At 40.9% G+C, this 16,058-nt stretch overlaps 1 protein-coding gene across 1 annotated transcript; it reads right to left on the bottom strand.

Annotated features, from left to right (window-relative positions):
* Window positions 1–337: 337 nt before the first annotated feature.
* On the bottom strand, window positions 338–16,023 carry pcmtd1 (protein-L-isoaspartate (D-aspartate) O-methyltransferase domain containing 1). Its single transcript, XM_083781305.1, has 6 exons — window positions 15,836–16,023; window positions 6,467–6,912; window positions 5,742–5,844; window positions 5,280–5,451; window positions 2,746–2,869; window positions 338–2,474 (listed from the first exon to the last, which is right to left on the bottom strand). The coding sequence occupies exons 2-6, from the start codon at window positions 6,771–6,773 to the stop codon at window positions 2,074–2,076; spliced, it is 1,107 nt and encodes a 368-aa protein (XP_083637431.1). The 5' UTR covers window positions 6,774–6,912; window positions 15,836–16,023; the 3' UTR covers window positions 338–2,073.
* Between the last annotated feature and the right edge of the window lie 35 nt (window positions 16,024–16,058).

Raw genomic sequence — 16,058 nt, 5'->3', positions numbered from 1 at the left:
GTAAATTGTTGCACTGCATTCAATGTGGCATCTGTGTCTGGTAAATTGGGGAGAAACGGCATTAGATTAAAAAAGAAAATCACACCTGTGTGAGAGGGGAGTTGCACCACACTGAGTGGTGCAACTCCCCTCTCTCTCCCCCCTCTCTCTCTCTCTCCCTCCCTCTGGCAATAGTGCAGCACTATCTCTCTCTCCGTTTCTGGTACAACAGCGCCCCTACTGGTACTCATAGTCACATAGGTTAACACACACAGTCACATAGGTTAACACGGACATTGCTTCCTTGGAGTGGTTGCACCACTCGCACAATGACCAATAACCAACAGAAACAGCCCAGTTTAAAACAAAAATATTTTACATAACACCAGAAGGAAAAGAAGACCTTGAGCACTAATTATGTCTCCTCTATTCAACACAGCAGTGGAGATTGGTGATATACAGACTTCCCAGTCAGTGTCAAGATACAGTACAGAAAGATGGCGCTACGACAAACCAAATGCAAATTATATCTTATACAGAACCATATAATCATACCAATTTTATACTGAATATAATCGATCTTAAAAACATTTGTCTGATCTTTCAGAACACACACTAAATTATTTTTTTAAAGTAAGATGTAGAAAACTCTGACAGTTGTAAAGCCTAAAACATAAAAGGTGGCATACTATTTTTCTTAATGGAATGCATACCATCATTTGGGCAAGTTCACTGTGACAAATCAAAACTCACAGAATCCCAATGTGATGGGGGTATATTGGCACTTGAAAGCCATCACGATCATAGGACTTCTGTAAGCACATTGTAAATTGATTCTCATGAGCTACATGTCAGGCCCACAGTACAAATTGGGCCCCAAAAAGATGGCACCTCTTTTACAATTAAAGACTGCAGTATAAGGTGCTTCAGTGGGACACTTGTGCAGTCCAGACTAAAAACTCCCCATGATTCTCATTTTGCATCACTCCGTATAATGTCATTTTGTCTAATGACCGTCTGTGTGTCTTATCAAATTTTTTTACATAAATGTTCGTTCAAAAAAAGACTTTAAGAACCGACCACCTGGGACATCACTTCCAGTGATCGAGTGTGTGTTTGCGCGTAATGGAGATTAATTTACTTGATACAAATTTTTAAATTAATCTGTAAAAAGAATGACCTAGCATGACCTAAAGTGAATATAAAACAAATCATCTTTACTTTAACCACTGATGTGATTAAACTCTTATGCATGTCAGCAAAAAGAAAAGGGGGTGGTGTACTTTCTAATGGATGTGCATTCATGGCCATAAAATGTAATTACCAAATCAAACTGCCAAACTCGTATAAAGCCCGATGCCAGATTATTAAGCACAAAAGTGAGATAAAACATGAACATACAGTATTGCCTAAGCTCCCTACAGAAATATTTCTTTTATACTCAAAGATGCCCCGCAGAAGGAATTATAAACCAATCTTGTCTCCCATTGATCTCTTACGTTACGGGTAGTAAGGATAATGAAAGACCTGCCTCGTTAATGATTATACCCCAATTTCTTAGTCTATGGCTTTAAAGTAATTGAAAGGATGTGACTGGAATAGCCTTTTTCTTTTTACCTTGTGCTTCATTCAGCATCCATACATTATCAGATATCAATGGTGAGGTTAAAGCTGCTAGAAAAGGTGCTGTAAACTTCCTCATTTTCTTGTGAACATATATATTTTTTAACAAATATAATAAGAACTTTGTTGTTTATACAATTTTCGGTCTGCAACGCTTGCAGAAATATTAACATTGAGATAAAATCGGAATCTTTAAGACAGGTTTCAGAAAGGTTTCCCATCATAGACATCATTTTTTTTCTTTTATAGATTTTTGATATATACAAATCAAAAGCTTAAATCAAAATAAACAATCAAAGCAACTTTATCTTGATAGTCATAACATCGTTATCACATTTTATCTATAAGTCTCTCTCCATTGCCATCAAAAAGAAATGGAAAATTATGCTACATCTTCACTGAAAAGGGCGAGGAAAAAGCATTTCAGCAGGCTCTGAACCCATTATAGAATGGATATCAAGTGAAATCAAGTCATTTCTCCCTGTAATACAGCAGATATGCCTTGAGCGACTCGGGCAAAGGCAGAGCCATTATCTGTTCTCTCAACAAATTGACTTGCTTGAGGATTTCGATATCACCAATGTCTCGCTCCTCCTCCTCCTCCTCCACCTCCTTGTGGTTTTCCTCCTCCCTGTGTTTGTCCTCGGTCTGTTCCTCCTCCTCGCTCTCCACGGTCTGCGGTATCAGCTGGTTGCCCACAAAAACGTACGTGCTGATGCGTCGCCGCCGGCAGCGCCTGCGCTTGCGCTTCTGGGGAACTCTCTGCACGAGGCCCTTATTGTCCCGACTGTCCTCCCCCTCGGCCAGGGCGACGAGAGTACGACGAATGTAGATGCGGGACAGGTCCTGAAGACCCCTGACCGTCACCGGGGCTGAGGGGCAAGACACAAGGTGTCACAGCGTCAATATAGGGGCAAACAAGAAGAAGAATCGTTAAGAGGAAGAAGAAGAAGAAGAATAAAAGAACAATCAGAATTGTGAGCCACCTGCAGGGCAGGTCTTTTATGTCCGAGCGACAGATCATATCGCTCAACTTTCAGTAAGTGCTAATTATTCCTAAATAATGGCTAATTTACACTTCAAAAAGAGTAATGCAAAAATGTGGAAACTTTTATGTTTTTGAAGGAGAGTTTTAAAACTCACGCAGTTGAACGGCATCAGACTTGTCTCCGTCTGCTCTGCTCTGCTGGACCAGGGGGGCGAAGGACACAGCCAAGATGTTTTTGCTCTCCCAAGTGCACTGGCCTGTCCTGGTTATCTGGGTCAGCTACACCAAAACAGAATTGACCATATACTATCAACAGCAACACTTGACTACATATGAACATCAGATTATTATGATAGATCATCTTATTTTCCTTATTTTTCTTGTGATTTTTTAAATTATTATCCTGTCCATCTTGTGCAGCACTTTGTGGCTCATGCCTAGAAAGGTGCTATATAATAAAGTTAATATTATTATTATTATAATACACCACCAGTGCCACTTTTAAATGGCAAACTGAGATGATGTACTGCAACAGCTTCAATGCTTCAGTTCGGCTCAATTGTTTCTTGAGCCGTCAAAGATTTCCACAAACCATGGCCCCAAATCTCTTTGTCCAAGGTTTTAGGCTTCTTTCTGGCATATTACCAGCATGTTATCAGCTTGCCAGTATGTTATACATGTCCTCTCACCTCCCCTACAGTCTCCCCAAGATGTTCTGTTCTATTATTATTTTTATACTATTATACCCATCCAGTGACCTTACAAAACTGATAATCCAGAGCTATTTGCGGCTCTATAAATGTATGTGAATGTTACCTAAGATTAGAAGTTATGCAGGCCAAGCCTTTTTCACTGTGTCATTCTTCATATTGCCTGCAGCGGTCCAATGTATTGCCGTTGAATTTTAAAATGTTTGCATGGCATTAGTACTGAGGGATGGTAGTCTAAATTGAATAGTCCCATCATAAATCCTCGGTATGGCCTGGGCCGTGGCTCAGCGGTCCAGGCACCTTGGCTGGTAAACCAGTCTGGCAGTGTGCCGTGGGTTCGACTCCCGATCAGGACGGCCTTTATTGCATGTCTTCCCCCACCATCTCCCTCCCCATTTCCTGTCAGCCTACTGTCTGTCCCTCCATAAAATATATAAAATGAAAGGCGAAAGCCACAAAAAACAAATCCTTGGTATGAGGTCATCCATTCCAAAGTACTGTTTTTGTCCATTCTGAATAGACCTTTAGCTAAGCCCCGCCCTCTCCCCATGTGTTGGACACTTTCCAACCAGGCTCATTCATTCCAATATGTAAATATCATGGACTTTACACATGAAATACTGGTTCATTTTTGGAAACAGACCTTAACAAGGCCTGTCATATGCACTGGAAAAATATGTGCGTGACATAATTTTTTTTAAAACAATGTTTTATCATAATATGAAAACTATTGGTGGAGAGGTATGTCTAACCCAGAGCCATCTAATAGAAGAGTTACGATATTGAGGGGGCAGAAACCGAGCGCTCGAGCGCTGTTCATGCAGCCTGAACTGAGACAAGCTGGAGTTGGAAATGCATTGTTTTCAACGAGGGCGGTGCAAATAAGAGCTATTTAACCATGTGTGCAACATGACAACTGTTTTAAAGTATTGTACAGTAACAACTAAAGTATCTTTAATGTTTATGTTGTACTATTACTACAAAACAATCTAAAATAAAGGGATTTAAGATCATTAAAGCTGGGCTGTTGCCTGAGTCCAATGTATTTCTGCCTACTTCCGGTCCAGGACTTGTCCCAGTTGGTTGTCCCCATTCTCAATAAAAGTCTATGTAGGAGAGCCACCATTGGACTGGCCAATGACATCACGGGCGGACCTCTGACATCACGCTCATGTCACCATGACTCAGTCTTAACCATATAAAGAGTTCCCATAAGGGGCGAGCATGTTTTGGGGCGAGCGTTCTTGTATTCGTAGAACCACCGATCCAACCAATATGCCCATAGATGGAGTCCATATGGACAATCCAATATATGTACTGATGACATCAAGGACCTCCGTAGATTGGCAATTGGGCATAAAAGGGTCATGTACTGACAGACACAGGGATCACCATATATGGGCATAAAAGGGACACAGGTAGACAGACAGATACAGAGATCTCAAAATGTTGTCTTTGCACAAAAGGGACAAAGACAGACAAGGGCCCTGACAGTATGTCTCAGACATAATCGCTTGGATGGGCATGCCCAAACTCTAGTGAAATAAAAAATCTAAATGATACATATTTATCACACGAGACAATATGTAGCAATTTGTGTGAGTTTGGGACAACATCTCCAGGAGTAGTAAAGCAAAAGTGTTTTGAAGAAAATACTGAATGGTGGAAAAATCTAGTTTTGAAACCTGACACTGTTTGACGCTGAGGACAGGGAAATGGTTCTCAATGGACCATATTCACACAGTGGTCATTCTGATCATATGTCCAGTTGGGGAGTGGTTCCCCTCCCTGAGCATTAGAGTGAAACACCCACTGTGTCTGTATCTTCCACATCGCATTTATAGAGCCTCAAAATAAGATGCCCCATGAGGTGGCTAGAATCTGGAGTCTGGACCTCTCCAAGCAATTCCTCAGTCACAGCCATTATAATGTATAGCAACGATTTATTCTATGTTCTTCCCATGCTTCGCACTGCTTACCTGATCCTCTATGGGCATCACCAGTATGCCCCCAATGTTGAGCAGCACTTTCATGTAGTTTTCATGGTCCTTCTGCACTCCTGCCCCGCAATAGATGCGATCATATTGGTGACTATCCGTCGAGATTTCGAGGCAATTTCCAACCACAAAGACTGGCTCACAGAATTCAAACCTACAGTGACAAGTGGAGAATAAAAAGAAAACCTGCATCAGATAAACATGGTAAAATATCTTTTCTTTATCTAATCATCACAGTTTTGAGTCATTTGAAACAAACAAGCTGAATTAAATACTTAAAAAAGATATGCCATTTGTAAAGAGAAAGCCTCCAAGCAAAGAAAAGCAACAGATAAATTGACATGCAAATCTATAGTGCTTAATTTTGTTGAATGAATAATACACGCATCATTACATCCTCTGTAAAGTGCAACATTTGTGGTATTTGATGAAGCATTTTCTCACTTATCAAAGCTGTCACTGTTCTTAATGAAGTCCTCCAGTTTCTCCCTGGCATATTCAACCACGTCGTTGTGGAGTTCAACCCCATGGTTCACACCGAAAGGCCCTAGAAAAGAGCAAAAAACCAAAACAATATTTTGTTTACAACCGTTTTTATTTGTTTGTTTCAGCACCGCTTCTTGCAGTATTATCGGTGTCAAAACGTATAACTATACTAGAATCAAACTGTAATAATACAGTAGTAGCTTTGCTTACCTAGATTCTCTCTAAAATATCTCAACCTTCATACATAGACAGTGGCGTGCACAGATAGACACTAGGGGGTGCTGGAGCACCCCCTGCCCTTTTGGCAATGTGCTCTTAAAAAAGAAAAGAATTAATTTGTAGTGTGTGGACCATGGTGATATTGATCAAATCTTGATAAAAAACACGTCTACTATATTATTTAGGCCCCCAAAGCTATGTTTCTATGTCAGTGGTTCTTCGATAATAAAAATAATAGCAGACCTGTACTAGCTCGTAGCGCTATGAGCTTGTAGATCTGCTATTTTTCAATAGCTAAAGCATACCAAAATGGGTTCCCGCCCCAAAATGGGTTAAGGCAACCAAGCCGGTTCCACGCGCTGCACAAGGTGCCCTTTTTTTCACTTGAGCACCTGCCCCTCTAAATGTCTGTGCAAGCCACTTTACATTGATATAGCAGAAACCATATGTGACATTACACCTACCTACGATGAGGCCAACCATTGTGCTCAAGTAGCCAGTTCCACTGCCAAGATTAAGGAACGCTAGTCCTGGCTGCAGTTTGAGTGCCTCCATCACCTCAGAGTATATGCACGGGGCGGACAGGTGGATGTTGCCGTGCTTCCACGCTAGATCTTTGTAGGCATTGTCCCGGTAGTCCTCCAGATAGTAGTCGCCGCGGTCTATGGCCCGGAAGGCCTGCTCCACTTTGTCTGTACGAATATACTGAGCCTCCTTGAGGTTGTCGATCAGGTCATCGTTGTCCTCCCCAGCACTCACAGCTCCCCCCATGGTGTAAAAAAAAAAGGACTTCCGAGAGATGCAGTGTCGTCTTTAGAATGGCATGGATATTAATCAAATGGTTGAAGGATGCTACGGGGGTTTCTCCTTTGTCGGTTCAGATCATGGTTAAGACCGGTGAACTAGGGAACTGAGAGAGAAACAATAATACACTAGTTAGAATTATAAACCTCAAAGCATACAGCATCTGTACAGACCTACAGTATATCAGGAGGGTGTTGGCACATCTCCACAGGAGTGTTCTTGCCCAACTTTGGCTTAGTATGTTGGTAACAAAATAAAATGGTAAATCAAGTACCGGAAGGAAGTTCAACCTTCCTTTCAGACTATTGCTTTATTTATCACAAATAAATCACATCTGTGTGAACCGAGTGGTGCAACTCCCCCCCCCTCTCTCTCTCTCTCTCTCTCTCATTAGCAGGCAACAGTGCAATACTACAGCGCCCCTACTGGTACATACTGGTGCTCATTAACGTCACATAGGTGCATGACCAACAAATAGACGAACACGGGAACACGGACATTGCTGTTCCTTGGAGTGGTTGCACCACTCAAAAAAACATTTATCAAAGGCACCTGACGAAGCAATTGTATATATATATATAGAGCTGATGCTATCACATCTATATATATTTATTGGCAGGCTTGCTTAGCTGTACTAGGTTATAGGAGGAGTGCCTATTATGTTGCCTGGTACTGGTTGTTGTCTCCACCAGGCCGAAGGCATGTGGGGAGAGTATGTTTTGCACTCCGTCCGTGTGTCCGTCCGTGTGTGTGTGTCCGTCCGTTAGTAGCTAATCTCGGCCACCGTTAACCCGGTCGATGCCAAATTTTGCACACACACTCCCTGGATGCCAACGATGAACCTCTGCCCCAAACTTTCCAGAACGGCCTGTTATAGCGCCACCAGGAGGCCGCTTTGTGCAAAACAACTTTTTGCACAGTACACCTACAGATTTTGTCCAAACATCACGCAAATTGGTACACAGTCTCTCTACAGCCATTCAACGAAACCGGTCTTTCAGATTTCTCAGACTCCATCCTGATTGGTTAAGATTGGCTTCCAAAGTTCACAGGAGTGCTCAGTTTCAAACAAAATGCTGCAAATCATGAACACATCGCGTGATTTCCTTGAAATTGTGCACCCACATTCCCACTAGGCCGAGGACGAAATGCCACATGAACAATTTCAACTCAGCCTCAAGGTGGCGCTATAACTGGCAGAAAAGTGTTTTAACCTCTAACTGCACGAATCTGTGGATCACTTTGTATGCCAACTCCCTAGAGGCCAAGGAAAAACCTTTGTCTGGAATTTTTCACATCTGCTCTTTATAGCGCCACCAGGAGGCCCACATATGTAAAACACATTTTCTATTATTACTCCTTCAGATTTTATCCAAATTTCACGCAAATCGGTACACATGATCTCCATAGTCATGTGATCAACACAGGTTTGTTTGATTTCTCATATTCCATCCTGATTGGCCACGATTGGCTCCTACAGTTTTCAGGAGTAGCAAATGGCCACAACTCGGCAGCGTCCCATTGCGATGAAACTGTGCACGCATATTCCCACTAGGCTGAGGAAGAATCCTGGTGGAGACCTGTGCCGATTGGCACTTTATCTAGTTTCTTCTGTCCCCTGCAGATGATGAGTGACGTGTCCCTAATGTGTTGCCGTACTGAGGAGGGCCTGGCTTGGAGCCTGATCAGCCCTCGGATTGGTCCTGTGGCAGCTCAGGCCTCGCTACCTGGACTATAAAGTTCTGACTTTACAGTGGCACTGGCAACAGTAGCAGATTTGAATCAAAATAATACTCTAAATCAGTGGTTCCCAAACTTTTTAGCTCGAGACCCAAAAGAGAGATTAGGTGTTTTCCCCCGGGACCCAAACTAGTGAAAATAGCAGATCTACAAGCTCACAACTTGCCGCTTCACACCACGTTGTGAGCTTGTAGATCTGCCATTTTCACTACTTCTTAAACATTTGTATGGAATTTCTTAGATTTTTCATCAAATTAGTAAATAAATAAATCATTGAATTTATTTATTTATTACATTTTAAACAATATTATTATTATTATTATTTTTTTTTCACAAAGTTGCAAGATGTGACAAAACAACTGAAATTCATGAAATTTTGCCCAGGAGCAAAAAGAAAAGAAAAAACTAAACTAAACAACAAAAGAAACCAGACACAGAAGTCAGTACATAATAAGCAGAGAAATGAGAATGAAAGTAAGTCAACACAGATAAGATGCATCAGCGCAGACCCCTATCATACATTTCACTTTTTTTTATTTGGCTCGCTTGTGGTCTCTGAATATTTTTCCATCTTAAATTGTGCCTATATTGTGCCTATATTGTCTATAATAATTTGTTTATTCCTTGATATGACCAGCGTTGCAGGGTTACAACCCCAAAATGCAGAGTTCTGGATCCAATTGGGTATATCCTTACATCTAGCATTCTATAAATGATTTGTAAGATCGCACTCCAGAATACCACAATATCACTGCATTCCCACATACAGTGGAAAAAGTGTGCACTTTGACTGCTCACAAATGTCTGGAATATTTTCATTGAACTGATGTAATTTAGCTGGTGTTATGTAAGTGCGCATCAACCAGTTATATTGTAGCCATCTTAATCTAGTATTATTATGTATTATGTTTGTTGTATTTCTTTTTAATTCATGAAAACTGTCATTTTTTTCATATCTTGAAATAATTAAATATAAATATAAACTAAATATATAATGTAAAAAAATTAAAGTCCCTAAACCAGTGTTTTGGAAGTTGTGGGTGAGGGAGAAAGAGAAAAATTAACTTTTGTAACTTTGGAATGATCCAACTGTTTAGGTTCAGGACTTGCCCTTAAGGCTTGTCAGGTTGTTCAGGGTTAAGTAATAATAATAATAAAAATAAAATAAAAAACGAATAAAATATTAGTGCAACTTTCTTTTATTTTTGTCCCCTCTATTACACGGAGCTATGCTTTTTGTGTCACTACGCCCAAGAAATAGTTCCATGTGATAGAGGGGTCAAAGTTGAACTAAAGTTGCGCTATTATTTTAGAAATAGGTCAACAATACAAATTAATTTACTTTTAATGCGTGGCCCCCTGTGCCCCCCACAAAATGACCGGAACTACTTAATATTTCACCAAAACCATTTCAAGGTGACAAATTTAAATTAGACGAAGCAGGGAAAGATACATATCGCCAGTCTTACCCAATACCAAATCTTTCTGTTTTATGAACACAAGGCTGCTGTATTTTATACCTCATACTAAGCATTTAAAGTATGAGGTATAAAGTACACTGGCATTATGTATCTTTCACTGCTTCGTCTCAACCATTACTCAATGGCTCTGGTCTCAGCCACCGCGGTGGATATTAGACATTCCGTTTTATTTTATTTTTTATGTTGCCACTACTGTTGGAGCAGCCATAAACTACACAGGTTCATCTCGATGTTCTGGGCATCTTTGTAATGTTAGTGTTAGTAAAAAAAAGCAGGTAAAGGAGTAAAGTTTGAGGCAAACTAACATCAGTCACTCTGCCGTTCACTGTAGTGGAAGAGGTGCACCTGGTGAGGGTTTTATCCCCGCAGCTACGTCGAGTCCGCCTACAGGAAATACGTAGGCTGTGACCATGAGACCAGCTACGGAATCGGTCTATACGTACGTCGACGCTAGGTGGCGTCATATCTCAAGTCCATATATATACGTACCCCAACGTATAGTCCTATACTATACTATATAATGGTTGATGCCTACGGAAGCCTTTGACGTTGGTCCGGTTCCTATAGCAACGCCCCACCGTTCCAACTATGGGATTGCAAATATATATAAGCAGTTGAAAGGAGGATTTTCAAACCGCCGTAACTGTGTCATTCTGCAGTGCGCGCATAGGACCCATCTACAGTATCTATGGCTGTGTATTTGGAATACATGAAATGCATGTAAGATTACAGACATTATAGGGCTATTAACTGAGAATATTCATCTAATACATATTGTATTCACCAAAACCAACTAACAGTTAGTTGATTTAAAATGTATTTGTGTGCTCGTGCTTCCGGACAAGTGACTTTTGTGCCCGGACAAGTGAATGGGAAATGCACTTAATGTCAAGCCCTGGGGTTGGACTTGGACCACTCGCTGGTGAAGGAAAATGCTTCGGTAGTACAGTGCTTTGGTGTCTGCCTTCTGCTGCGTGGTGTCAGACTGTCAGTCAGTACCAGTATTTAGTGAAATAAATGCGTGGCAATAAATTGTAAATATATAGCCCAGGGTTAGGCAACCTGCGGCTCTAGAGCCACATGTGGCTCTTATAGGCCCTCTCCTGTGGCTCCCAGTTGCTACGGAAAAGAAGTATGAGAAAAGGAATAAGAGGTTTTAATTTTCTTTTCTTTTCTTTTACATTTAATCATAATTTATTATTGAACTTGTAGTAGGCATAAAGTTATTCTTTCATTTTGATATTGCAAAACAATGTTGCCTATACACCAGATAGAATTACATTTAATGAAGGAAAATAGAAGAATGTTTGTTTTCACCACCAATGCTGCTGGCTTACTGGTACAGTATACTTGATATGCTTTGAGAAATTGGCAAACAATAAAATGTAATAAGTTTGCTTTATTAAAGCAAACATATTTTGCGGCTCCAGATAGAATTGTAATAAACCTTGTAGCACCTTCTGGGATGTCACTCCTCAAAGTGAAAAGTCACCAGAGCTTCAGTGTGACTAAATGTAAACAGTCACTTTGAAAGAGCATAAACGATATGACCTTTGTCATTCCGCCCCACAAAATGGAAATGAAGGTATGTAATTAATGAATTCAGATGAGACAGTGCCGACCGGCACCTATTAATACATTAAATAAATTAATTCAAATGAGATCTGGCTGAATGACGTTATTCGTGGTGACTCAGTAAGTGAAGGTGCCGTCTAGACTAGAGAATACTCCGTAATCAATTTAACACGACGACTCAAAGCCTAACTCTCACCGTCTCTCTGTTGTGTTTCTAATCAGTCACCACGGTAACCTTTCCGACAACGCACCAATGGGATTCTGATTAACTGGGGAGCGTATAAATTATTGATCCACACTTTGCTATAGAACCCTCTACGGCAAACGAGAGGAACATTCCAAAGACTCGTACAGAATGATCTGACAAACAGTCCAGAGTTTGATGATGAATAGGCATGGGCTAATCTGTAAAACCTTGAATGAGAGATGCAGCAGCAGTGGGAGGTGACTCTTGATTTTTTTTCTTCCTGCCTCCTCAGCATCTCCACATCTGACTCAGCTAATAAAGATTAAACTCAGGGGTGACATTGTAGTGTAGTGGTGGTGCCGCCCCCCCTGCCATCCCCCTGCCATCTATGTAGTGTAATACAAAGGCTAGTTCCTTTGAGTTTTCAGTTGAAAAATACAAGTCAGCAAAATAGGTCAGGAAATGTATTTTACAAGTAAATTGCTTCTGGGAATTGCAATACAGTTTTACCAATGATAACCCACAGAGGTCATTACTCATGCTCACCTCATGCCAATTAACAACTTGCTAGGTCAGTGCTTCTCAACCTTTTCCGTCTGCGACCCCCCCAAAAGAAGTTCATGTGGGGACCGTAGCTGCAGCTTGACACAGAAACGTCGCTCCATTCTAAACTAGGATGGCCTAGGTTGACCCCCTAGATATACTGTGTATTTAGAATGAGCATACATGCCATGCCTAGAGTGACTGCGCTGGGGACAGCTCATTGAGCAAGCCTGCTGCTGCCTAAACTTGTAACAGATCCCTGGGAAATGCAATAAGGTGCATACTACACTGCTGAAACTCAATCTGTTGTCTCCTGGGCATGACCTCATGACACTTTTAGACCATATCCGTGGTCATCATATGGGCATACCCAACAATGGATGCCCAAAACATTGGCAAATTCTCATTGTGTGTTTTTATATTAAAAGTCCATAAAAATATTTTTTAATTACTTCCTGACGTGTCGAGGCCCACATCAATAAAAGCCAATAAAAATGAAGCTCACGAGTTTGATTCCCAAGCTTCATTGTCCTCCAACAAAGCTGGTTTTGATTAAAGAACTACTCTGTTTTTAATCTCATTCAAGATGACATCCAAACAGTGTATTACTCGTTTTAAACGTAATCATCACGCTAAAATATGTATATAGGTTGTGTATAGGTTAGAAATGATCCCCTGGCTTTGCCCCACGTCTCTGTCACTTTGTTTACAAACGACACTGCACGTGAGAGACTTCCTCTCCCATAGCCGAGCATCGGTCCCAGGCTTACTTATCTGCGAAAAGTAAAGCCTGGTCACAATGTAAGACAGAGAAGCTATCGGCGGATGTATCCTCCGGAACATCCGTCAAATGTATTTCCCCCGGATACGATATTTTCCCGACCAATCACAACACTTGTTTCATTCGCGGAGAATGTAAACTGATTTGTAAAGCATCAACGTAATTTCCTTGGGCAATACTTCCGCTAAAATCCCGCAACTTCCGCTGATAGTCTTTTCAGCGTAGGTCTTGCCCAGGGTGCCCATAGCCTGGAGGGATGCAACGCTCTGATTGGTTCAGAAACTTCAGAGCCAGCGTTTCAAGCTGAAACTTCAAAACAAAATGCCCACCATTTCCATTTCACTGCACCATTAATGTTGGCACAACTGAAGTGATGTTTGCTGTTATGGCTTGCATAAGTAGACTACAGGTCCAGGCAGGCCACACTGTTGATTTTTAGCAGTAAATATTTAGCTATATTTAGCAGTAAGACGGAAACGGAGAAGGGAAATTTCTACAGTGCATGGCAACACAAGTGTGGAGAGTATCCACACGTGTGTTGCCATGCACATTACAGCAGTGTTGGGCAGTAACTAGTTACTAGTAATACATTACCAGTGGTGGAAAAAGTACTCAATTGTTTTACTTAAGTAAAAGTACCAATACTGCAATTTAGAACTACTTCGTTACAAGTAAAAGTACAGAATTGAAAATGTACTTGAGTAAAAGTACAAAAGTACCGGCATTCAAATGTACTTAAAGTACTAAAAGTACTCATTGTGCAGAATGTGCCATTTCACAAGTTAAAAATGTGTACAAAATCTATTGAAAATAGCAGATCGCGACGCATTGTGAGCTTGTAGATCGGCTATTTTCATATGGCTGAAATGTATAGGGTTGAAGTCAAGTGGTTAATGTATGTTTTCTAATCAAAATTAAATAATAATAATTGTAGTGAAATAAAAGTGAAGTAAAAGTAAAACTTTTGGCTCTGAGATGTAGTGGAGTAGAAGTAAAAGTATTGGATATTGGAAATACTCAAGTAAAGTACAAATACCTCAACATTGTACTCAAGTACAGTACCTTTCCACCACTGTATATTACTGTAATATTATTACTTTTCCCAGTAACGAGTAAAGTAAGGTATTACTCTGACAAAACAGTAACATTATACCCATTTACTTTGTAAAATTAGCACATATTACATATTACTTTTTTGTTTTGTTGGCCATTTAAAAGGTTGAGAGAGATTGCTGCTTTATTGTATAGCCTTTTAGGGTGATGTGTGACTCTTCTTCTTAATATTATTATTCAAAACAATTGGATTCAGTTCTAAAAGAAGCTGACTAAACAGATTGTTTAGGCTGTGGGGGGCGCAAAAGTAATATAATATGTAGGCTAATATATCTTCATTTCAAGTAATAAGTAATGTAACATTATTACTTATTCTAAGGTGTAATAAGTAATAAGTAACATATTACTCTCCTAAGTGATATTGACCCAACACTGCATTACAGTATATATACTGTAATGTATTGGCTTTAGCAGATGTTTCTTCATTTCTCAGCATGACTGACAGTTTACGAAACCAATCATCTTGTCAGCAGGTCATGTGCTGCAGTTGCCACACAAGAGTGGAGCTCTTCAACCAATCGCAACGCTGAGCTGACAGAGCTGCTTCTTCCCAGTTCCACTGCGTGTGATGTGATGAGAACAAAACAATAACAGCTAGGGGTTTCATGAAACGCACGCTATGGCCGTATAAAGCGTATGTACACAATCATATCGTCTAGAACTTGCCAACTCACCCCCACCGATCATAAATTGAGAGATATTGACAGAAGTGTGAGCTTTACAAGCTGTGTTTTTGTCCCCCACCCCCCCCCCAAGCCCAACAACAGAAACAATTGCTGTGCCTGCAGTGAGTGCGACGAGGTTTTCTTTTAGCAGCAGCAGTTGAACAGGTCTGTTGGGTCTTCTTGACTGCTGACATATCGCTACACATTACATTCACAATCCTGCGGTTCATGCCAGGTCACAATAACAAACACGCCATGGCAGACATCCAGCTTAAGGGTGATGTTGTTATAAAACTCCACCAGGATCGTGTTATTAACGCTCAAAGTTGACGAAAACAACAAAAACCTGCACCCAACGAAGCTCGCGCGCTGAGCGTCAAAGTGGACAAAAGTGGTCCAGTGGATCATTTATTCGTCCGGTAATCTTAAAGAATACCGCAATCCAACGTTATGCATTTGACTTAAATTACGATTATATATAGTATGCGTTTATACTTCGTCGTACGAGCCTTTCGCTCGACAAAAAAATGACGTACTTTTAACTGTGGGTTATGGGGAAAGTATCGACGCAGTTGTCCCCCCCCCCCCCCCTCCAGTTATATTTACCATGTAATTTGTAAAGAGCAATTGGGCTCGTGCGACGGATGCTATAATGATCCCTTTAAAGCTGGCTAACATTAGCCTGTGTGTGTGCTGTGCGGGCCTGTGTGCGCCATCATCACCACCGTCAACACAGACAAAGCAGGTTGGAAACGGCGTTAGATAACAACCTGTCTACGAATTACACTCGTGTCTCGTCTATAAAAGACACGCGTTCAATTTAACGTGTTGTAAACAACACCAACAAAGCAATACATTTATGGCACGCCTCAAAAACTTAACAAAAAACAAAAACATTTACTTTAAAGTCGGCATCAAACACCAATTTGAAAGACATCACTTACGATACAACGCGGTGTGTGTGTGTCGCACTGTCTGTCTCGCATCAACTCCGTATAGATAGATGGATGAAGTGGTTCAGTTGACAAAAAAAACGTCCACAGACAGAAAACGTTCAAGTGACAACAACAACGGACTCAGTGTACTGTCTCTGTCTGTGTTGTACAACACAGCTGATCTGTGATCGGTTCCTTACGGCGGGCCAAGTGGAGGAAAGAAGAACAGCTG

This window comes from Protomyctophum parallelum, assembly GCF_964188405.1.
Source record: "Protomyctophum parallelum genome assembly, chromosome: 14".
NCBI classification, from domain to species: domain Eukaryota; kingdom Metazoa; phylum Chordata; class Actinopteri; order Myctophiformes; family Myctophidae; genus Protomyctophum; species Protomyctophum parallelum.
Note: the sequence above shows the minus strand (reverse complement) of the source record. Positions and strands in the feature narration are given on the sequence as shown.

Coding starts and splice junctions, on each gene's coding strand:
- pcmtd1 (XM_083781305.1), bottom strand. CDS start 6,773: ATGGGGGGAGCTGTGAGTGCTGGGGAGGACAACGATGACCTGATCGAC. Junction 5,452..5,741: donor AACAGTGACAGCTTTGATAA/GTGAGAAAATGC, acceptor TTGTCACTGTAG/GTTTGAATTCTGTGAGCCAG. Junction 2,475..2,745: donor GTCTGATGCCGTTCAACTGC/GTGAGTTTTAAA, acceptor CTTGCCCCTCAG/CCCCGGTGACGGTCAGGGGT.